Source organism: Haemorhous mexicanus, chromosome 16, assembly GCF_027477595.1.
Source record: "Haemorhous mexicanus isolate bHaeMex1 chromosome 16, bHaeMex1.pri, whole genome shotgun sequence".
NCBI lineage: Eukaryota > Metazoa > Chordata > Aves > Passeriformes > Fringillidae > Haemorhous > Haemorhous mexicanus.
In genome coordinates, this window is record NC_082356.1 from 10,469,670 (window position 1) to 10,493,315 (window position 23,646).

Sequence of the window (23,646 nt, forward strand, 5' to 3'; positions counted from 1 at the left end):
GTGTCCCAGTGGGAACACAGGGAACAAAGGCTCCACTGTGACAGAGCAGGGCCTCATGGAATGCAAGAGATCATCCTGATGGAATGGAAACTCATGGAACCAAGGGCCCCCTCTTTTGCTGCGTGGCCCCATGGAATGCTGGAGACCATTGTGGCACCATGGAATGAATGGCACAAAGGCTCCACTGGGACCCAGCAGGGCCTCATGGAACCAAGGACACTGCTGGGATACAATGGAATCTCATGGAACCAAGGTCCAGTTGTGACAAAGCTGGGCCTCATGGAACCAAGGACACCCCGTGATAGAAGGGAATCTCATGGATCCAAGGATCAATTGCCAACACATCAGGTTCTCATGAAACCAAGCAGAACATTGTGACACAGGGCAATCTCAAGCAAGGCTCTGCTTTGATCAAGTGGGGCCTCATGGGACACAGGTGCCACTGGGACATTGTCAGGCCCAGGAGGAACAAGACACCCCTGTGGCAGACCAAGGCCTCATGGGACCCAGGAGAGCTCTGTGACACAATGGAACCTGATGGAGCCAAGGGCCCCTTGGGACACGGCAGGGTCTCATGGAACCCCTGTGCCACTGGGACATTGCCAAGGCTCCTGCAAGCAAGGTTCCACTGGGACAAAGGCAGGCCCCATGGCACCCAGGAGACCACTGTGGGACAATGGAATCTCATGGAACCAAGGCTCCATTGTGACAAAGCACGGCCTCATGGAAGCCCAGTGCCACTGGGACATCTCCAGCCTTGGAGGAAGCAAGTGTCCATGGTGACACAGCACAGCCTCAAATCACAGGAGAGCAGAGGGATGCCATGGAATCTTGGGGAACCCAGTGTCAATTCTAAACACAGCGAGGACTCATGGAACCCAGGAGACCATTGTGACACCGCCCTTTGTCACAATGGGGCCATGCTCCTATGAGAATCCAGGGGCCCACCATGTTCTCCTGGGTTCCAGGAGGCCCCCCTGTGTCACAATGGCCCCTTGCTCCCACGAGCCACAGCAGGGTCCCTGTTGCCCCTGGGTTCTGGGAGGCCACGCTGCGTTCACAGCTGACACTTGCTGCCATGAGATTCCACTGTGTCCCAGTGGTCCCCATGTTTCCATGGGGTTCTGCTGTGTCCCAGTGGACACTGGGTTCCACAAGAGCTGGCAATGTCCCGGTGGCACCTGTGTCCTGTGGGCCCCACTTTGCCAAAGTAGAGCCTTGGCTCCATCAGATTCCAGGTTGTCCCAGTGCTCTGCTGAGTTCCATGAGGCTGTGCTGTGTCACCATGGACACTGAGTTCCACCTGCCCTGGCAATTCCCAAGTGGCACCTGGCTTGCACGAGGCCCCGTTGTGTTTGCAGCTGACACTTGGTTCCCCAAGATGTCATTGTCACAGAGCTCTCCCAGGTGACCTGAGGCCTTGCTGTGCAATAATGGAGCCTTGTTCCCACCAGACCTGGCAATGTCCCAGTGGCACCTGTGTCCATGAGGCCCCACTTGGTCAAAGCAGAGCCTTGGGTTAACAACTGACCCTTGTTTCCTTGAGATTCCATTTGTGAAAAACACGTTCACCCTCCTGTGAAAATGTAAAAAGTTTAACAAAGGACAGTGGGAGACCAGGACCATGGAGCAAAGGTTATTATGGCTGGGTGCATCTTGGCACTCAGCCAGGAGCACCCTGTTCCCTTCGGGGATCCCCCTGGAATACCTTTTCCCTTACACCAGCCTGTTGCATATTCATAGACCCTCATGCATATCCATAAACTACTTCACATATTCCAGGAACTGTTCTACATGGCCCCTCCTTGGGTCTGCCTTTTCAGAGCATGTGTGTTTCTTGGCTGTGGTTTTGGCTCCTTCTCTTTATCACCTCCAGTTTTTGGGCCTTGGTCCACTCTGCCTTCAGACAGGGAGTGCTGATAGTTGGCAGATCTGTGCAGGTGTCCTCATCCTGTGTGCATTGGATGTTATCCCATCCCAGCAGGCATTTAACACAAGCATGCTTCTCTCAGCTATTTCACTACAATGTCTAAGCTCAATTAACAACAGAAATAAAAACTATATCTTTAGAACAAAGTTACTTTAACTTCACACATATAAAATCCATTTTAATATTTGCAAAAAGCCAATATTATAATATGTATCTATAACAGGGTGAAGGAGCCCTGGCCCAGGCTCTGGCCCTGGGGGACACGGGGATGCTGCCGGGGGGTCCCTGTCCCCCTGTCCCACCCCCATGGCCCCGGCCCCCCGTCCCCGTGTCAGGCTCTGGGGTCGATCTCGTGGAACATCCTCTGGGGGAGGCTGCGGGGCCGGGGGCGGGGGGACCCGGGGGGACAGGGGACCCTGCTGGGCACGAGCAGGGTTGGACTGCTCTGGGGGGGCTGTGAGGGGGGACAGGGCAGAGTGACCTCCCCAGTGACCTCACACAGCACCTGTGATGTCACACAGCCCCCTGTGATGTCACAGAGCCCCCTGTGATGTCACACATCCATCTGTGATGTCACACAACCCGTGTGATGTCACACAGCCCCTGTGATGTCACAGAGCCCCCTGTGATGTCACACAACCCCCGTGATGTCACACATCCATCTGTGATGTCACAGAGCACCTGTGATGTCACACAGCCCCTGTGACGTCACACAGCCCTCTGTGATGTCACAGAGCCCCCTGTGATGTCACAACCCCATGATGTCACACATCCATCTGTGATGTCGCACAGCACCTGTGATTTCACACAGCAATCTGTGATGTCACACATCCATCTGTGATGTCACACAGCCACTGTGATGTCACAGAGCCCCCTGTGATTTCAAAGAGCCCCCTGTGATGTCACACAACCCCCGTGATATCACACAGCCATCTGTGATGTCACACAGCCCCTGTGACGTCACACAGCCCGCTGTGATGTCACAGAGCCCCCTGTGATTTCACAGAGCCCCCTATGATGTCACACATCCATCTGTGATGTCACACAGCCCTTGTGATGTCACAGAGCCTCCTGTGATGTCAGAGCCCCTGTGACGTCACACCCCCTATGATGTCACACATCCATCTGTGATGTCACACAGCACCTGTGATGTCACAGAGCCCCCTGTGATGTCACACAACCCCTGTGATGTCACACATCCATCTGTGATATCACACAGCCACCTGTGATGTCACACATCCATCTGTGATGTCACACAGCACCTTTGATATCATACAGCTCCTTTGATGTCACAGAGCCCCTGTGACATCACAGCACCGGTGATGTCACACAGCCATCTGTGATGTCACACAGCCCCTCTGTTATGACACACAGCCTCCATGTGATGTCATTCAGCTCCTACGTGATGTCACAGAGCAGCTTTGTGATGTCACAGTCACCCTGTGATGTCACAGCCTTGTCTGCGATGTCACAGCCTTCTCTGACATCACACAGCTGCTCTGTGATATCATACTCTATGTCACAACCCACATTCTGATGTCACAGAACCACCTTTGATGATGTCACAGCTAGATCTGTGATGTCACAACCACCTCAGTGATGTCCCACAGCCCACTCTGTGATGTCACACAGGCCCTTGCTGACATCACAGCTGCTCTGTGCCTCTATGACAGAGCCACAGAGGTGCTGCTGTGACACAGCCCCCTCGGGGACATCCCACAGCCCCTGCCAGTGCTGAGCCCCTGTGAGCTCTGTCTGTGCCCAGCTCGTGTCCCTGAGGTGCCCTGGCAGTGCCCCAGCCCTGCTGGGCTGTGCCCAGGAGCTGCTCCTGCCCAGAGCTGTCTCTCTGCAGCGCTGCCCTTGCCAGGAGCTGCCTCTGTGCCAGGAGCCCAGCCCAGCTCAGCAGCACAGACACAGCACAAGGACTTTAATCACCCTCTGGGGCTTTGTGCTCAGGCCCTGAACATCAGTCCTTGAGAGGGAGCTGAAGAAACCTCTCCAGAACTCCAAGTCAGAATCCAACTCCAAAGTTTCTTGAACTTTTAATGGGTCCCACTGAGGGACACGACTGAGAAAGTGTCCCCAGGCCCCAGCCAGAGCAGAGAACTGGAGGCACTGATGGCAGCTGGGGACAAAGAGAAGCCAAGTCTTGGTGCCCTGGGGCACAGCAGGGTCTGTGCCACCAAGGGCTGGGAGAAGACACCTTGTCCTGAGGCACTGGGGCCTCCTGGCACAGCCCCAGCCAGGCTGGGCACTGTCAGCCCCTTGTCCTGCCCTCAGCATCCCCCCCTAGCCCACATCCCAGTGGCCTCAAGGATCTGCTGGAAGGAGTCCCTGGGGAGCCTTGCTCAGCAATGGCCCTGGGGGCTCCTGAATGCTCCCAGGGACTGCAGGGTTTTCAAAGGACTTTGGGTTTGGCTTTTGCCTTGGAGTCTCTGAGAGGGTTGTGCAATCATGGCTTCCAATTAGCTGCTGTAATTAGTCCCTGGGAGGCTTTGTCTGTAACAACACTCAGTGGGGCTCATTAATGCTTCAAGGTACTTCAGTTCTTTTAAGGTACTTGGTGTTTCCCTTTGGATACAGACTGTGTGAGAGGTTTGTGCAATCATGGCCCCAATTATCTGCTTTAATGAGTCCCTGGAGAGCTTTGTACTGACACTCAGTGGGGCTCATTAATGCTTTGAGACACTCAAGGTGTTTAAGGTACTTTGGAATTTCCTTTCCACACTGAGTGTCTGAGAGGTTTTTGTTCAGTCCTGGCCACCAATTCTCTCCTCCAAGGACTCCATGAGGAGCCTGTGTTGGAGAGGGACCTCAGTGGGAACCATTCATGCCTTGAGTCCCTTTGGGTGTTTCCTCTGACTTGGACTCCTGGAAAGGTTTGTGCAATCTCCTCTCAGGCCCTGAGGTTCAAGGGCTCAGCTGCAAATGCACCACAGAGATCATTAGGATCAAACAAGTCCTGACAAACCAGGGCTCTGCCTTGATTTCCCTCTGCTCCAGTGCAGCTCATGAGGAGGGTTTCCTTTGACAGTTATGGAGAAATAGTTCAAAGAGCTTCTAAGAAAAAATTGGATTCCTATTTTAAAGGGTGTCTTTTATGGCTGTTCTTATTACACAAGAGGTGATTGCAGCACTCAGGGACAGATATTGATGCAGGGTCTCTCCTAAGGAGGTCTGGCCTGCTCAGAGAAGCTGTGCCTTGAGGTCTGAGCCAGCGTGGACAACCTTGGTCCACATTCCCCAAGCCCATCGTGTCTCTCCTCACTCACCTGGGACCTGCTTTGCTTGGAGAACTGGCTGCTCACAGCCAAAGAGGAATTTTCCTTCCTTTGTTTTTGAAGCAATCTGAAACTCCTGAGTTTCCCCACTGCAAGCAGACACACTCCTCAAGTGTGTGCCAAGCCCAAGGTGCCACCAAGAGCACTCCAGACCTGCCCTGGGCCAGCTGTGAGGGTGGATCATCATCCCAACAGGCAGTGGGCCATTGCAAGGGACTGTTGCCATGGACACTGCAGTGACCCCACTGCTGGGTTTGGGTGCCATGGACACCCCCATCAGTTCAGGTTTCCTTGGAAACCAGCCCAAGGAGCCATTTCTGCAGCCAGGTTCCATGGCCATGTGCCTGCAGAGCTGTTGCTGCCCTTGGCTGCCATGGCAGCCCTCAGGACAAAGCGGTGCCAGGGCTGTTCCAGGTACAATTGCAGTGACACTCCTTGGTGCCACCAGGTGCCACGGCAACGGCCACGGGGACCCGTTCCTTAGTTTGGTGCCATGGCAACCAATGCCCAGACCCACTGTGGTGGTTGGTGGCCATGGAAACCTGCCCTGGGCCCCTTGCTCAGGGCTGGTGTCACTGCCCAGAGCCAGAGGGGATCCCTGGCTGGGGGCTTGTGCCATGGCCACCTGCCCTGTGCCGCGCTGGCCGCTCAGGCACCAGGAACCAGCAGCCAACACCACTGCCAGGGCCAAAGGCCAGGTCAGCCAGACAGAAAGGGGCAGTGCTGGGCACTGTTTCCATGGCAACCGTCCCTGGGGGTGACACCTGGCTCACCTGTGCTGGCAGTTGCCATGGAAAGCCCTGGCAGGGACTGAGGGCACAGACACTGGCACTGAGGCACTGCTGGGCCGGGTGCTGAGCACAGGGCTGAGCACGCAGAGATGGTTTTGTTCTTGCTGAGCTGCAGCAGAGCCAAGGCCTGTCCTGCCCCTGGTCCAGCCACGCTGGGGAGGGGCTGGGGCTGCGGGGCAGCTGGGCAGGGGACACAGCCAGGACAGGGGACCCCAACTGAGCCCGGGGATACCCCAGACCATAGGACATCATGCTCAGAGTATGAAGGGGGGGAACAAGGAGGAGGGAGGGAATTTTGGAGGGAGGGATTTTGCCTTGCCAGGGAACACTTAGGCAAGAGGGGGCCCTGTTTCACCAGTGGGCAGGGTCACTACCAAAGACACAGACACCAACTTAAGGAATTGTGTCATTTATATCATGCACAGCTGCAAAGAATTACAAAAGGATAAGCTCAGCAAAGCACATCATCGTTAGCAAAGAATTACAAAAGAAGCTCAGCAATCCATCCAGTCATTACTACCAAAGATTGCCTGCAGTGATTAAAGAAAGATCCACCAGCAGTTCCCCTCAGGCTCTACCATCACCCAGATCCACACATCAGCTGGGGAAGCCAAGGACTGCAGAGCCACTCCCAGACACTGGGAATTCCTGCAGATGCCTCCACCTCTGCAGCCAAGGAGGCTCCAAGCCCCCTGGGAGAGGGCACAGCTTTTACTCTGTTAAACACACAAGCTGACATCACTGCTACTGTGGGAACATCTGGTTTCATTCTCCTCATTGCTTTCTCCCAAAGCCTGGCCAGGGCTCAAGGAGGAACCAGGGGAGTTGGCTTTGATCCTTCAGCCCCAAACAAGGCCAGGTGGGGCCTGCTCTGGTTTCTAAATACAGAAAGATAAATCCACGTTTTATCAAGGAACACATACACAGATCATGTTGGTAATAATGCTTCCTTAAGGAGTGGATACAAATCTAACATTTGGTTTGAAGGTTCATCTAGAGGTGAACTTTGCCTCAGGGCCTGTTCAGGCCTTGGTACTTTGATCAGCCCTCAGACCTACAATGAACTACAACCCTCATAACAATTCTTTCAATAACACAGTTTAGATTTCCATATCAGGCATAAAGACATCTCCTCCTGTACTTCAATTAAGTGCTATTGGACATTTCAACAGGATCAGATGCTACTTCTGCTAATAATCCATTCAGCTTATTCATGGAAACTCCACAGGACAGGGCAGCACACATGGGGCACAGGATGAACCAGAATCTTTTGCTTGCTGAAATCCAGGGCACTCCTTGGGGGGAAAATGTTCCCTGGGCCCCAACTCTTCCTTGTGGTTGTTGCTGAAGGACCCGAAATGGTGGCCCTGCAGCCAAGAGTGGTGTGACACTGACACCGAGCAGCTCCAGCACCCCGAGTTCTACTGACACTGGCAGGGATGGAAAAGCACAGAAATCCTCTCACACTGGGGCCTCTAGAACTAGAACAGGGTTGGGTTTCTCCTGGAGGGAAATCTTAGGGAATCCTGTCCAAGTGATCCTTGTATTCCTGTGTTTTCTTTCACTGTCCCTTCACTGACAGTGACAGTCAGAGCCCAGGGACAGAGTTCTGGCCACCCCACAGGGTGGGCCCTCCAAGGGAACCCCATCCCTCCCAACTCCAGCTGAGAACATCCCCAGCAATTGGTGACATGCACTGCTTTGGCTACCCTGATCTTCACAGTTTCATAACTAATCATTCCATTTTGATCACTCACCCCTTGGTGAAACACTAGAGGTGTTTGTGGCAGACAAAGATTCTGGCTGACCATCAAGGTACAACTTACAGACATCAGCAGCACTTTAGTGACACAGTTCTTCATTCTTTTTTCTCAGTCTCATTCGAGTTAGGAACAATAATTCTGTTGTCCATGGAGCTGGTGCCTTTTTAATTCCAGAATAATGCCCCAAGGCCCTTTGCTGTTCAGCTTTTCCATGTTGTCTGTGCCTAACAAGGCTTGGGGGGCCCTTTCCCCTCTGGCTGGAAGGGGCCGGGTCCCAGTCCCTGAGGGGCACCCAGGCTCCTGGATGGAATTCCTCTGGAAGTCCCTCAGGGTCACAGCAGCCTGCACATGGAGCCCCGTGGATCAGAGCATTTTCCAAAGGGGCCCTTGGGGCAAACAGGGAGATTTGCTCTGGCAGGATGTGTAAAACAATATCCTGTCAGATCTGCTGGGTCTCACACAGAACACTTGGCTGCAGGGACACATTCCCATTGCTCCTGCCCAGGTTTCAGGACTCAGAGTTGTCTTTCCTAGGAGCTGTTCCTTCAGCTGCCTTGGGAGGGCCTTTTGGCCTCCACACCCACACTCTGGCTCCATTATTAGGGCTGCTGGATCCAAACCCTTTATCTCCACAAATGGTGGTGATTGGAGGTGGAGCTCCTTTTTTCACAACCTTTCTTAAAATTGCAATTTCAATAATTGTGCTACCCTGTCATGGGGTTGAATAATCCAAACTTGTTCACTATTGTTTAACAGAATGACTGCAATTTCTCCTTGATAGTCTGCATCAATTCCTCCTGCCATGACATGAACACTTTGCAAGGCCAAGCTCCAAGCGAGCAGTGACCAAAGCAAAGTGTCCTGGAGGAATCTCAATTCTTGTTTCAGTATTGATAGCTCTCATTTGCTTTGAATTTATCCCAATTAATTCCAGTGCATGAAGGCCCAGCCCTGCAGCCTCTGGGCTGGCCCTGCCAGGGGCCATCCCAGCCAGAGCAATTTCCCAGGCAGTCCAAGTCTCACTGCCCATGGCTGTATTTGCAAATTGGGAGCAGCCCTGCACAGCCAGGGGGTTTCCATTTCCTCAGTGGGCCATTGTTAAGAGCATGGAGCACATCTGGGAGATGGGTTCTCCATGGGCACAGGTTCCCATCTCTTCATTCTTTCAACTGCTCTTTTCACAACCCCTTCACCCGTTCAACCAATCCTGCAGCTTGTGGATGGTCTGCTACATGAAAAACCCTGCAGGCTTAATCACTGCATTTTTCACAGGAACAGACAAAGCACTCTGCATCACAGTGTCAGCAAACCCTGTAAAAATAGCCAATTTCATCCCTTCCTCCTTTTTTCATTGAATACAATCTCACAAAGTTGACCACTGACATTAGGGTCCTGGCCAGTCCTGTTCTGTAGGGAATTTAGTGTTACATCCCTGAGAAGCCAAAGCTACCAAATTAGTAATGTCAACACTATTTCACATCATTATTATTTTATATGTAGATATACATATTGGTATAGATATAGATAGATATAGACATACATATAAAAATATAAAAATGTATATAAAGGTCCTATTATACTATAAATACATATATCAATAATTATTATATTAATATTTCACTTGCACAAATGCATTTGATCTCAAGATTAAAACCTTCTTTTCTTGCTCCATGTGGGAGCATTCCAGCAATAATTGTTCCTTCTGAAGGTGCTGTTTGCAATGTACTCTTAACAAATCCATCATTGTCTGCCCAAACCCACAAGTTCTTTTCCTTTTCCATATGCAATTTTTGAATGCATTTGAAGACATCCAGGGGTGCAGTTTCTTTTCACCAACTGCCCCACTGCTCACATGGTGCTCCAACCTCAGCCCACTCCAGAGCCAGGGAACTCCAGGGAAGGGCTTCCCATCTGGGAATTTCTGATGGGACTGATTCCTCACATTTACATTGAACAAGTGACATTTTGTTGTCATCTGGCCAGACTGTGCCAGTTCTGTTTTACCAGTGGGCAGGGTCAGCACCAAGGACACAGACTCCAGCTGAAGGAATCAGTGTCATTTCCTGCAGCTCAAAGCAGCAAAGAATCACAAAAGGAGCAGCTCAGCAATGCACCCAATCATCCCCACCAAAGATTGCCTGCAGTGATTAACAAAGATCCAGCAGCATTTACCCTCAGCCTTTTCCATCCCCCAGATCCACACAGCAGCTGGGGGAAGCTGTCACAGCCCAGGGCTGCAGAGCCACTCCTGGGCACTGGGAATTCCTGCAGGTGCCTCCAGCCACAGGTGAGGCTCCAACCCCGCTGGGAGAGGGCCCAGCTCTGACAGTGCTGGATGAACAAACTGACAGCACTTCCAGTGGGGGAACATCTGGTTTCATGCTCCTCTTGGCTCCCTCCCAAAGCCTGGCCAGGGCCCCAGGAGGAACCAGGGGAGGTGACTTTGATCCTTCAGCCCCAAACAGGGCCAGATGTCAGATTTCATGGCCTTGTCTGGCTTCTAAACACAGAAAGGTCAATGCATGTTTCATTGAGGAGTGCCTACATCTATCACAGTGCTAATGACCATGCATATTTCATTAGGGAGCAGATACAAAGATAACCTTTGGGTGGAAGGTTCATCCAGAGGCACCTTTGGCTCAGGGCCTGCTGTCCAGGCCTCCCTCAGGGCTGTTGTCCAGGCCTTGGCACTTCAGGGACGTGGTTTAGTGCTGGGCTTGGCACTGCTGGGTGACTGACTGCACTGGTGAGCTCAGAGATCTTTTCCAACTGAAAGGATTCTGGGATTCCATGGTTATATCCACTGCATTCAGCTGGGTCTATTTTAGCAGCATGACTTTGCTCAGAAAGTTCCCTCTTGCCCAGCTCCTGTGGCCTGAGGCTTCAGCTCCTTCAGCTCCTGGTGCTGAGCTGCTCATGCTGAACGAGACAACTCCGAGAGACAAACACAGTCCATCCAATTCCTTCTGGGACACAGAGAGGGGAGGCTGTGGAAACAGGAGCATTGTTTGCTGTGGCCTCCTCTCTGCCCTTCACGCCTTTCAGCGCTCTGAACCAGCCAAGAGCTTTCTCCAAGAGTGCAATGGAGCAGCTGTTCCTGCTCCCGGGTCTGGCTCTCTCCAGTCTCTGACCTTGCTTGGTTCTGTCCCTCTTGCTGTGCCCTCTGTTCCCCCAGGGCTCGCTGGCTGCTGCCCAGGACTGTGGGACTGGCACAGATCCAGTGCTCCAGACCCTCCTTTCTGTGCCCTTGGAGCTGCCTGGGCACAGCAGCCTTTTCCATCTAGAAGCTCCCCATGGACAGGGAGTCCCCAGCTCCATTCCTTGCACAATCTCCAGGAGCCCAGGGCTGCCATCTCAAGTCCCTGCTGGCACTGGGGGCTCCCAGGTGCCTCAGGCTGCTGTGACACCGCTGCACACGGGAGGGAAGAGGGGCAGGGGCTGTGCTGAAAGTCAGCTCCATCTGCTGCTGCTGCTGCTGCTGCTGCTGCTGCTGCTGCTGCTGCTGCTGCTGCTGCTGCTGCTGATGCTGCTGTGGGGTCATTTGTGCAGCCCTGGCCCAGAGTCAGGGATCAGATCCAGGCCCTGCTGCTGCTCCCTCAGGATCAGCCCCACTTTGGCTGTTGCTGTCAGGGCCAGCAGAAGCCCTGGCTGGAGCAGCAGGTGCTGACAGTGCCCCAAGCCCCGGGGCTGGAGGGGTCCCTGGGCTGGGGCTGGCAGGGAGCTGCCCCTTGTTCTCCCTCTGCCCCAAGCAAAGCTGGGCCGGGCACAAGTGGGGCAGCACAGCCAGCAGGGAGCCTGCCAGTCTCTTCCAGCCCTGTCTGCTCAGAGTTTGGCCCTTGGAGCCTTGGGTGGCCAAAGGCAGCTGCTGCTGGTCCCTCTGGGTGTGCCCGTGTTCAGCAGTGCTGCTCCATCAGTCTGTGCCCAGCAATGGGGAAAAGCCTCAGCCCTGCAGGGCCAGGAGCTGCCAGGCTCTGCCTGAGCAGCTCAGCCAGCAGGAAGGGAGCTGCTCTACACGGGAACCAGCAGCAAAGGACATTCCTTTTGTAGGACATGTTTTCTTTTGAAAGAGAAAAAAAAGAAAAAAGAAAAAAATATATATAATGTGAAAGATAAAAGCAAAAACCAAGTGTTAGTGAAAAAACTCGTGTAACTTTGCATTAAGAGGTAAATGATCGTTAAAAACGAGAACTCAGTTATTTACACTGTAAATGGGCTGATGGCATGGATCCATCCTACTGACGTCAGCAGCCTTTTAAAAGATTTTGTTTCCAACACTGGTATTTGAAATTGTGCTCAAAGCAAGAGGAAATTGTTTTGTGCCCTTCCAGCACCAAGCAAGACTGGGAAAGGAAACTCTGTAAATCCCTAAATCCCTTAGAGGATGACCTTCCTTCTCAGCCTGGTAATGAGCTGCACATTCCCTTTGAAACTGTCCGAAAATTCTTAAAGACACCAAGTCCCACTTACGGCTTTTTGCTCTGGTTGGGAAGTGCAGAAGGGCAATTCTCCATCCCTCAGCTCCAGCCTGCACTGCCTCAGGAACACGGCCCACTTGCCAGCCTTGGCCCACTCGTGGCACTTCTAGAGGAGGAAGAAAGTGCAATTGCACAATTCCAGCCAATAAAAAAGGAAGAATGGGACAGACAAAATACCCTGTGCAGATCCAGGAGTTTAGATGGGACTGTGGAGAGTCTGGGCCCTTGCCAATTGGATGCGTGTCCCCAGCTGCAATCTCTGGGCCTGCAGGAGAGTCTCACTCACCTGCCAAAGCAGAAAGCTCAGGCGCTGTGCTCAGAACGGGCCCGTCTGATGCAAAGCTGTCAGAGCAATGTGAGGGCAGAGCCAGCCCAGCTGGGCCCAGGGCTGAGCCCAGCAGAGCCCTGGCAGAGCCCAGAGCAGCCTCAGCACCCGCAGAGCCCGGCTGCAAGGAGAGAAAGCAGAAACTGCCCGTCAGCTGAGGGCTCCTGTCCCCTTGTGCCAAGGCCTGCGGTGCCCAGACCATGCTGGCTGTGCCCAGAGCTGTGCCCAGAGCTGCCCATCCCTGCTGCCTTTGGGAGCAGAGCAGGAGGGCAGGACACGTGCCCAGCCTGCAGCCAGCCACGGCACATCCAGCCCTCAGCAGCTGCCCAGAGCAGGATGCTCCTGTGCTCGCTGCCATCTCCCAAAAGCTCTGATCCCACCCTGCCAAGCAGACAGGGACCCACCTCACGCCATCCACGGCTGGAAGAAAAGCTGCTCCCAAACCATGTCCTCAGCCTTCCCCAAGGGCACGGCCCATCCACGCCACAGCTGCTCCCAAGCACTTCCCATCCAGACTGGACCACCCAGAATGCTTCCTCTGGAAAAACAAACAACACATTATTGAAAAGAGATTGGAGACAAAAAGGAAAAACAAGAAAAAAGGGAAAAACTCTTATCTCTGTCAAAGGCTGAGGAAGGTCCAACCCCTACAACGCTAGGGAAAAACACAGCCATGGGTGAGGGAAGCCCAAACTTTTTCTCTTCCCCCCTGCACTGCCCCCCAAAATCACAGGGATCCCAAAGCAAACAAGGGCAGTGGAGCAGCCCAAGCCCTTCCTTTCCTGCACAGCAAAGCAGCTGAGCACAGCTTCTGGAGTCCCACCTCTGCTCCCACCATGGGGTTGGTTTGTGTCGGGCTGGCTGCCCCAGCCCCAGCCCAGGCCACGGTGGGTACTGGGGGCTGTTGGCAGGGCCAGGAGCCCACTCCCATTTTGTACCCACCCCAGCCCATCCCCCCAGCCCTGCCAAAAAGCAGCTGGGCAGCCGACTGAAGAATGAGTTGCATCTGCCCCAGCAAAGGGGGAACCTTTGCTTCCCTGCCAGGCTGGGCAATGCCCAAATCTGGGAGCATTTCCCCAGCTCTGGACTCATCTGCAAATTCCCTGTGGACTTTGGCTTTGAAGAAAGTGCCAGAATCAAAGTCCATCACCTTCAGCCACCGGTGGCCAGGTTGAGGAAGAGCTTGTCATCCTTGAAGTCATCCTCGCTGTCTCCAGCAGCAGCAACATCCCCACCTGGTACAGCTTCTCCAGGGGCTCCTTCTCCTTCCCTGCGGTGAGACCAGGCTCTCAGGGCTCTGCCCAGGGCCCCAGCTGTCAGGGAACCAGGACAAGCAAAACCAGCCTGGATGGCGGCCACCTGTGCTGGGCAGGGCAGCTCAGCTCCAGCACAAGGGCTGCGTGTTCCCATCCCATGACCCCTGGGCAGTGACACAGGCAGCACAAAAAGGTCTGGGCTCCTTTGCTTCTGATTGCCAAGGTGTGTGTGGAGCTGGAACTTACCAGGGCCTGGGATCAAAGTGTGCCTGGGACTCTCTCCCTTCTTCTATGGCAGAGGAATATCCTGCACCCAAGGATCACAGAACAGATCTTCTAATGTGGGTCTGTCCAAGAAGTGCACGGATAAACACCACCTGATCAGATCTTTGCACTCTGGGGAGAGAAAGCAGAAACTGCCGCTCAGCTGGAGAAGGCTCCTGTCTGCTTTGCCCCACTATTCCCATGCCCAGGCCATTCTGGATACGCTCAGAGCTGGGCCTCAACTTTCCCATCAATTCCCTGTTCTGGAGGAGAGCAGGACATGTGCCCCCTCCTCAGCAGCTGCCAGAGTGGGATGCTCACGAGCCCGCTGCTGGCTCCCAGCACTGGTATTCCCCCCATGCCCAGAGAAGAGGATCCACCTTGAGAGAGCCCTTGTGGCAGTGAGAGCTGGCCCCAGCAGATGTTCCAGCCCCTCCTGAAAGGGTGCTCCCCGCAGACCATCTGGTGCAGCAGGATGCCCAGGGACCAGATCGTTGCTGCCTCGCCGTGGTACCAGCCATAGTGGTTCCATTCCGGGGGGCTGTATGACGGTGTTCCTATGGAATACAGATGGAGTTCAGCAGGGGGATGCTGCTGCTCCCACAGCCTGGCCCCAGCATCCCTGGGTGTGCAGGGGCTGCATCAGTGGCACACAGGGTGACCACTGCCCTCTCGCCAGCACCTGGGACTTGTGCACAAACTCAGGGTTGCAAAAGAAGCCACTGGTGTTGGAAGAGGGCAGCCCTGGCTAGGCCTGACCATGACATGCAAAGGGAAATCCCCTCTGTGCTGGGGAAAAAACATTCCCTTATCCTCCCTGCTTGCATTGCTCCTAAAATATTATGAAGCCAAGGCAAACAGGGCGAGTGGAGCAGTCCAAGCCCTTCCTCTCGCCTGCACCACAAACTGGCTGGGGCACAGGTTCTGGCCACCCCTCTCTGCTACCCCCACCCACGGGGGTTTTTGTCAGGCTGGCTGCCCCAGCCCAGCCCCCATCCTGGGAAGAGTGGCTGGCAAAGGCTGACAGCAGGGCTGGAAGATGGCTCCCCACCCAGCCCCCCTCCAAAGCAACTCAGCTGAAGACTCAGTCCCCTGACTGGCAGCAAAAGGGAGAATCCCCTCTGCCACAGCCAGCTTGGCCTGGGAGATGCTGGGCCATGAGATGCCAGCACCAGGAGCACACCCCTGTGGAGGCTCACCTGCAAAGTGCGTGTAGCCTGTGTCTTGCAGGTAGGTGCCACAGCCAAAGTCAATCAGTTTGGCCTGCCCGGTGGCCAGGTCAACCAGGATGTTCTCTGGTTTGATGTCGCGGTGCAGGACCCCGCAGCTGGTGCAGTGCCACACGGCCTCCAGCACCTGGCGGAACAGCTCCCGCGCCACCTCCTCGGACAGGAACCGCCGTGCCCGAATGAAATCCCGCAGGTCCTGACACCGCTCTGGCCGCTCCAGCACCATCACAATTTTGTTGGGGAACTCGAGCCACTCCAGCAGCTGCACCACACCGGGGAAGCCGGTGGACACCTTGTCCAGCAGCACGATCTCCAGCGGTGCTCTGGTGCCGTCGGGCTGCGGGAGGAGCACGATGCCCTCAGTGGGGGCTGATGCCGTGCCAGGCCTGGGGAAGCCCTCACCCAGCCCGGGATGCTCTGCGCCCTGCGCTGGACCCACGCCCGCTCCGCCTCGAGCCGTCCTGGCGGCTTCCACCCTGCCGGGCCTCGGCTCATTCCCGCCCAGCAGCCCCGGCTTCTGCCGCTGGCCCCGCTCACTCACCAGCTCGCCCCAGTGCCGGACGCGGTTCCGTGGCACCCTTTTGATGGCCACCTGCAAGCCAAGGGGAAGAGCGGGCTGAGCTCGCCGCCCGCCCTGCCCAGGCACAGCCCCATCCTCCTCCTCCTCCGCCCCCTCCTCCTGTGCCCGCCGCCGGCCCCGCCGCTCACCGGGGCGCCGTCCGAGAGCCGCGTGGCCGCGAAGACGCTGCCGAAGCCGCCGCGCCCCAGCAGCGAACCCAGCCGGTACCGCTCCTGCAGGGCCTCCTGCGCCTTCCCTGCGGGCGGGACGCGGCTGTCAGCGCTCGGCCCGGGGCCAGCTACGGCCCCCGAGCGCCCCTCACCCGCCCCGGGCCGGCCATCCCCGGGCGTTCGCTCTTGGGAACGCGACACGGGAGGCTCGGGGCCGGCGGCCGCGCTGCCGAGCGGCGGAGCTCGGGCCGGGGAAGCCGCAGCGGAGGCGGCGGGAGCGGCCGCGCCACGTGTGTCCTCCGCGGGCCCCGGGAGGAGCTGGGGCTGGGGTCGGGGATGGACCATGCGTCGGGCCCGGCGTTGGGGCCGGGGCCGGGCTCGGGCCAGGCGGAAAAAAAGGGCGGCGATGCCGCCCGAGCCCCAGGCACTGATGCCCGCCCAGCAGCGGCACCGCCAGTACGGCCAGAGCCGGGCGGAGGCGAGACTGCGGCGGGACGCCCGGGGACGGGGACGGGGACGGGGACGGGGACGGCGCAGCCCCGCCCTGGGCCGGGGGCGGGCCGGGGGCATGGCCGGGCCAGGCAAGGGGAGAGAGGGAGGCGGGGAGAGGAGAGGAACGCCGGGAAACGGGCCCCGAGAGAAGAGTGCCCGACAGCGGGAAAGGGAGAGAAAGAAAAAGAAAAAAAGAGTATAGAGGCTTCTCTGTTTTTTTGCCGCCGCTGCTACTGCCGCCGCTGTCGCTGCCGCCGCTGCCGCCGCTGCCGCCGCTGCAACTGAAGCCCCGGGGCCGTTCGTCCCCGTGTCCGTTCCCCGCTCGCCCCACGAGCCCCACGGCCGAGCCCCGCGCGCCCCGGGGACAGCCCCTTCGTCTGTCCGAACACGGGAACTTTGCAGGGTTGAGCCCAGATGCAGAGCCCTGACTCCTGCACGCTGGCAGAGCAATCCCCTCGCTTGCTGCTGGGCATTGTCCTTGCTGAGGGTCAAACACTGTCGGGACACCTTCCCTTGGTGTAGGATTCTTACCTGACTCCAGCACTGCACTTCCATCTCCAGTGTTGCTTTCCAGTAAAAACAGGGCAAGGAAAACTGTGTGTGGCTCATGGTATTTTAGAGTGCCTAAAACTTGCTAAGTCGCCAATTTTGTAGGTGAGGTGCATCTACAATTACTGGGATGGAGAAGTAGTGCAACATGGAGAAGGGGAGCATAGAAATAAATAGAGGAAAACGTCCTGGATTGTGTCTTCTGTTTTCATGTCACTTCTGGAAAGCTGTTTCAGTTTTCCAGGAAGCTTCTCCTGTCTGTTCTTTTCAAGAACCTCTTGTGGAGAACAAGGTTGAACTTCTGCAGCCACCAGCTGCCGCTTCTCTTGGCTTTCCACACTGCACTGTGTGTGCAGCACCAGATCTTGATGTTGCTGGAGCCAGAACCTGGAAATTTCCAAATTTTGTCTTTCTGTGCCAGAAAATCACTGGACTTGGGCTGTGCCAGCACCAGGAAGTTTTCAGATCTGGGCACTGGCGCTGCCAGCAAACACCAGATCTGGGTCGTGTTGTTGCCAGTGGCAGAAATCTGCTGGATTTGGGCTCTGCTGGCATTGGGAAATTTCCAAATCTGGGTACTGGTGCAGCAAACACAAGATGTGGGAGGTCCCAGAGCCAGGAGCAGGAAGTTGCCGGGTTTTGGATTTCTGTACCAGCAAATTGCTGGACATGGGCGGTGCTGGAACAGGGAAATTTCCAGATCTGGGCACTGGTGGTGCCAGCAAACACCAGTCCAGACCCTTGACCGGTGGTTGCCCTGAGAACCAGCTCTGGCCACTTTACAGAGAGAGACTGCTTTCGTCTGGGTGTCTGGAAACAGAACTTTAATGAAGGCAAACACAACAAACAGGACAGCGTGCACAGTTCAGAGAGCGAAGCAGAAAAAAGCCTGGGTCCAGGGTCTAGCAGGGATATTTATACATTTATTTATGGGGAGGGGTTAAGGTGGGATCTGAGGGAAGGATCCAAGAGGAAGGAACGATTAAGAATATTATAATTTTTGCAGTAAAAAGTAACCAATGGTAGCAAAGAGAACTCAGAACTTTCTAGTAACAGTCTGCATAACTGTACAAGAGGAATATGGGCAGGAGCTCCTGCTCAGCCTAACTAAACAGGGTTTTCCCACAGCCTTAAGCTGAGGCCTCCTTCTTCTTTTAAACCAGCCCAAACACACACCAGTGTGCCAGGTTTTTGCTTTCTTTGCCAGAAAATTGCTGCATTTGGGTTGTGCTGGCACTGGGAAATTGCCAGATCTGGGCACTGGCAGTGCCAACGCACACCAGATCTGGGCAGGGATTGTGCCCCCACTGGGAAATTGCCAAATGTTCCCTTTCTGTGCCAGCAAACTGCTGGAATTACACTGGACAGGCATCTGAAATATTCCTGATTGGGACACTGGCAGTGTCAGCAAACATGAGATCGGGTTGGTGTGGGTACCAGGTATTTGCTTGGTTTTGGCTTTCTGTGCCAGCAAATTGCTGCACTTGGGCTGTGCTGGCACCCAGAAATCTCTGGATCTGGGCACTGGCAGTGCTGGGAAACCCCAGATCTGGGCAGTGGCAGTCCTGGCACCGGGAAATTGCTGTGTTTTATCTTTCTTTTCCAAAAACTTGCTGCACTTGGGCTGTGCTGGAACCAGGAAATGTCCGGATCTGGGCACAGGCAGTGGCAGCCAACACCAGATCTGGGCCGTGCTGGTGGCTGCACCAGGAAGCTGCAAGGTTTTGGCTTTCTTTGCCAGAAAATTGCTGCATTTGGGTTGTTCCAGCACTGGGAAATTGCCAGATCTGGGTACTGGCAGTGCCAACTAACAGCAGATCTGGGCAGTGCCAGTGCCGACACCAGAAAATTGCCGGGTTTTGGCTTTCTGTGCCAGCAACCTGCTGGACTTGGGCTGTGCTGCCACTGGGAAACTGCTGGATCTGAGCACTGGCGGTGCCAGCAAACACCAGATCTGGGTGGGGCCAGACCCAGTAATGCTGGACATGAATTTGTAGAGAATTTTTAAGGTTTGACAGAAGGTTTATATAGTATGTCTAGAAGGAGGTTTACAAGAAGGTTTATATAGTATGTACAAGTACCAGGAATTCTCATTCCTGTGCCAGCACATTGCTGCAATTGGGCTGTGCCAGAATAGGGAAATATCCAGATCAGGGAACTGGCAGTGCCAGCAAACAGCACATTTCAGGAAGGACTGGATCTGGACCCCTTCCTCTTTTCCTTCCTTCCTTCCTCCCTTCCTCCCTCCCACTCTACAGGCTGGGGACAGAGTGGCTGGACAGCAGCCAGGCAGAAAGGGACCTGCAGGGACTGATGGGCAGCAGGCTGGACATGAGGCAGCAGTGTGTCCAGGTGGCCAAGAAGGCCAATGGCTCCTGGCCTGGATCAGGAATGGTGTGGCCAGCAGGAGCAGGGCAGTGATTCTTCCCCTGTGCTGGGCACAGCTTGGGCAGCACCTCGAGTGTTGTGTCCAGTTCTGGCCCCCCAATTTAGGAAGGACATGGAGAGGCTGGAGCGTGTCCAGAGAAGGGCAACAAGGCTGGGGAGGGGTCTGGAGCACAAGTCCTGTTCAGAGTGGCTGAGGGAGCTGGGGTTGTTTATCCTGGAGAAGCGGAGGCTCAGAGGAGACAAGGTGGTGTCAGGGCACAGCTTAGGCCTGATGATCTCCATGGCCTGTTCCAACCTTGCTGATTCTGGGATTCTCTGAAATCACCCTTGGAGCAGTTGCAGGATGAGCCCTGGGCCTCCTCTTCAGAAGCTCCAGCAGCCCAGGTCCCTCAGCTTCTCCTGCCAGGCCCAAAGCCCATCCTGTCAGTCCTGCAGAGCCTCTGCAGCTCCTCCTCATTGCCCAGAACGGGGAGCCCCAGAGCCAGACACCTGGCCTGTGGTGCCTCTGGCAAGGGAGCAGCAGGAGGCACTGCAGGAGCCTGCAGACAATTCCTGCAGCACTTGTGGGATGATCCTGCTCCCCAAGGGACGTTCCCATGGTGCCAAGTCAGGAACTGTAATGGGGAGTGGGGCCAGAGAGGGAAGGGCAAACAGGGATGGGCTGTTTGCAGGAGAGGGAACAGGGGTGGGCAGTGAGAAGAAATTTGTAGCAGGAAGAGTAAGGAAAGCAAAGGTGAAGCCAAGGAAATGCTCAGGGCAGTTTGGGGGTGGCTGCCAGGCAGCCCTGGCTCTGAGCAACAGCGTCTGCAGTGGGACAGGAAACTCCCAGCTGATGGGAACAAACTTTCTGGCTGAGTGCAGAAGCCAGGACAAAGCTGAGTCATTTCCCTGCCATTCCCAGCCCTTGCTGGCCCCAGGATCTGATGGCATTTGTGCTCCCTCAGGTTCATGTCCCCACACCAACAGCATGGGGGTGCTCCCCCTGCTCTGTGCAATGCAAACAGGGGCTCCTGAGCCAGTGCTGCCGTGTCTGTGCCTGCAAGGATGGGGCACCTGTGTGAGCTGGGGGAGAGGCCAGGGCTGCAGAGGGGGGATGTTGTTGGCAGCTCCATGAGGACGCTCTGGGACGCTGCCCTGGGCTGTCCAGCGCACTGGGGATGGATCAGCCCCTGCTCTGCTGCTCCTTCCCATCTCCCCCAGGGCCCTTGCAGAGCCCCAGCCATGCTGTTTGCCCCCAGCCTGCCCACGGCCACCCTGGGGCTGCTCACGGGGGTTTTCTGTGCTCAGCATTGGCCTGGCTGTGTTCTTGAGAGAGCCTGGGCAAGGAGCCTGGAGCCCCCAGGGCCTGGCCTGAGGTGTCAGCACTGCCCCAGCAGTGCCCATGGCCTGTCCCTGCTGCAGCCCTGGCACTGCCACCCCCAGGGCTGTGCCCGGCCCCGAGAGCACTCAGGCCCTACAGCAACACCAGGGCCACCAGGGCTGCGGGGCAGGGCCACGGGAGCAGCACTGGCAACACCAAGTGCTGCTGCTGCTGGGCACAGCTGCTGGGCCAGCACTGATCTGCCCCCAGCTCTGCACACAGACATTGCTACTGCAGCTCCAGAGAAGGGAACAAAAGGGCATCTCTGCAGAAAACTTTGCTGGGAGATCCTTTAGTTCCATTAAAGCCACCGAGAGCACAGCCTCTTATTGACACAGTCTGTGGCCACAGGGAAGGTGGAGTAACACAAAATGAGAAATGGCACAAAGAGTAACATTTTTTTTTTGGACCATATGAATAGCTAAACCAAAGAAAAAATACCACCACAACCTAATTACAAGAAGCTTGAAAGATTACTTTTATTACAAGTGATTTGCAGAAATTGGCCAGCAGTTTAATGTTTCTGAAAGCAGCCAGAAATCATTCTCCACACTGCAGCCTTGAGCTCCTGGTTCCTCAGGCTGTACATGAGGGGGTTCAGGGCTGGAGGCACCACTGAGTACAGAACTGACAGGGCCAGATCCAGGGATGGAGAGGACATGGAGGAGGGCTTCAGGTAGGTAAATGTGCCAGTGCTGAGGAACAGAGAGACCACGGCCAGGTGAGGGAGGCAGGTGGAAAAGGCTTTGTGCTGTCCCTGCTCAGAGGGGATCATCAGCACAGCCCTGAAGATCTGCACATAGGAGAAAACAATGAACGCAAAACAGCCAAGTCCTAAACAGGCACTGACTGCAATGAGCCCAAGTTCCCTGAGGCTGGATTGGGAGCAGGAGAGCTTGAGGATTGCAGGCACTTCACAGAAGAACTGGCCCAGGGCATTGCCATGGCACAGGGGCAGGGAAAATGTATTGGCCGTGTGCAGCAGTGAATAGAGAAAGGCACTGGCCCAGGCAGCTGCTGCCATGTGGGCACAAGCTCTGCTGCCCAGGAGGGTCCCGTGGTGCAGGGGTTTGCAGATGGACACGTAGCGGTCGTAGCACATGATGGTCAGGAGGGAAAACTCTGCTGAGATGAAGAACATAAATAAAAAGAGCTGTGCAGCACATCCTTTGTAGGAGATGGTCCTGGTGTCCCAGAGGGAATTGTGCATGGCTTTGGGGACAGTGGTGCAGATGGAGCCCAGGTCAGTGAGGGCCAGGTTGAGCAGGAAGAAGAACATGGGCGTGTGCAGGTGGTGGCCGCAGGCTACGGCGCTGATGATGAGGCCGTTGCCCAGGAGGGCAGCCAGGGAGATGCCCAGCAAGAGGCAGAAGTGCAGGAGCTGCAGCTGCCGCGTGTCTGCCAAGGCCAGCAGGAGGAAGTGCCTGATGGAGCTGCTGTTGGACATTTGCTGTGGCTGCACTTGGGGTCCTGATCATGGAGAAAGGACAGTGACAAGTCAGGAGAGGCTGCTTTGAGCCAAACCTGGGCCATTCCCTGCAGACTGTCCTGCTGGGACTCACCCATCCTTGTTCCTGCTCTGGGAAAACCTTCACCCAGGTCCCTGCCTGAGCTCCAGTTGTTCTGGCTGAGTGTGCCAGGAGCAGCCAGGTATGTGTGTGGGGGCTCTTGAGGAGCCATCCCTGCCCCACTGCCCTGGGTTTGTGGCCATGTGGAAAAGGGACAAGGCTGGTATTCAGGATTTGTCAGGGGAATCACTCCTAATGCAGACAGGCTTGGTGGCATCTGCACTCCCATTTCTAAAGGGAGGAGTTGGTTTTAGGAATTGTTTTCCTACCAATATATCTTTCCTGGGGCTTTTTGAGGTCAGAAATCCCCAGCATTTCTGCTGTACTCCAAGTTTGCCACTGAGAGATGTGAGAGCCAAAGAATTCTCTGTGGCTCAGGGAAGGTGAGGGGCTGGATGGGCTTGTTCCCAGCTGCCCTGGCTTTGCACCTTTGCCTGCAGTCAGAGCACAATCACACTCTGCGGTCATCCTGGGATAAACCAGACCCTGCCCAGAGCAGAGGGATCCCTGAATATCTCACTCTCTCTCAAGGTCTCTGGGCAAGATCTCAGCACCCCCTTGTGCCAAGGACACTCATGGCTCCCTTGGCAAACCCAGCAGCATTTCCTCAGCTGTGGCAGCTCTGCCCTTCCCTGTGGGACATTCAGGGAAGTCCCAGAGGCTCTGGCACAGATTTGCACCCAGGAGGGCAGCTCAGAGCATGGAAGGGAACAGCAAGGGGATCCCTGGCTGTGCCCATGATGGGATCTCAGGGAGTGGGCTCAGCTCATTCCCCTTTCCCATAGACTGCTTTGCCCTCAGCCCCACAGGTGCCAGGGAAGCTTGGACACCCCATTCCCATGGATCCCCCATGCCTGGCAGGAATGCCAGGGGCAGTGCCTGACCCAGCTGCTGCAAATTCCAGGGCCTCCCTGAGAGCAGCAGATAACAGTGACAATATCAGGGCAGTGCAGAAACAAGAGAAGATGTTGTGGTGCTGTGCCTGAGAGGGCAGGGCAGAGACAGCCGGGCACTCAGGACAGTGTTCCCGTGCCCAGCTGTGCCCGGCACCTCCCACACACCAGCAGTGCCCTCCTGCCCCCAGCACTGCTCTCCTCAGCCCCCTCTCCCTCCCTGAGCATCTCCCTGGGCCTGGACATTCCCTCCTGAGAGGAGCCTTGTCCCTGCCAGCGCTCACAGAGCCCATCCCACCCTGTGTGCCCTGGCCCTGGCCCTACAGAAACCTGCCTGTGTGCAGGGCCCTGGC

General features: G+C 55.7%; 2 protein-coding genes across 2 annotated transcripts; both read right to left on the reverse strand.

Moving 5' to 3' along the window:
* Positions 1-14,110: 14,110 nt before the first annotated feature.
* On the reverse strand, positions 14,111-16,625 carry LOC132334649 (serine/threonine-protein kinase pim-1-like; the record flags this gene model as incomplete). Its single annotated transcript, XM_059860745.1, has 5 exons — positions 14,111-14,217; positions 14,466-14,642; positions 15,285-15,651; positions 15,856-15,906; positions 16,023-16,625. Coding segments are annotated over 5 exons (1,305 nt in total), but the record flags the coding sequence as incomplete, so codon positions are not given.
* A 4,748-nt stretch (positions 16,626-21,373) lies between these two features.
* LOC132334781 (olfactory receptor 14C36-like) lies at positions 21,374-22,279 on the reverse strand (the record flags this gene model as incomplete). The annotated part of the gene is made up of 1 exon (XM_059860895.1): positions 21,374-22,279. A coding segment is annotated over exon 1 (906 nt), but the record flags the coding sequence as incomplete, so codon positions are not given.
* Positions 22,280-23,646: the final 1,367 nt, after the last annotated feature.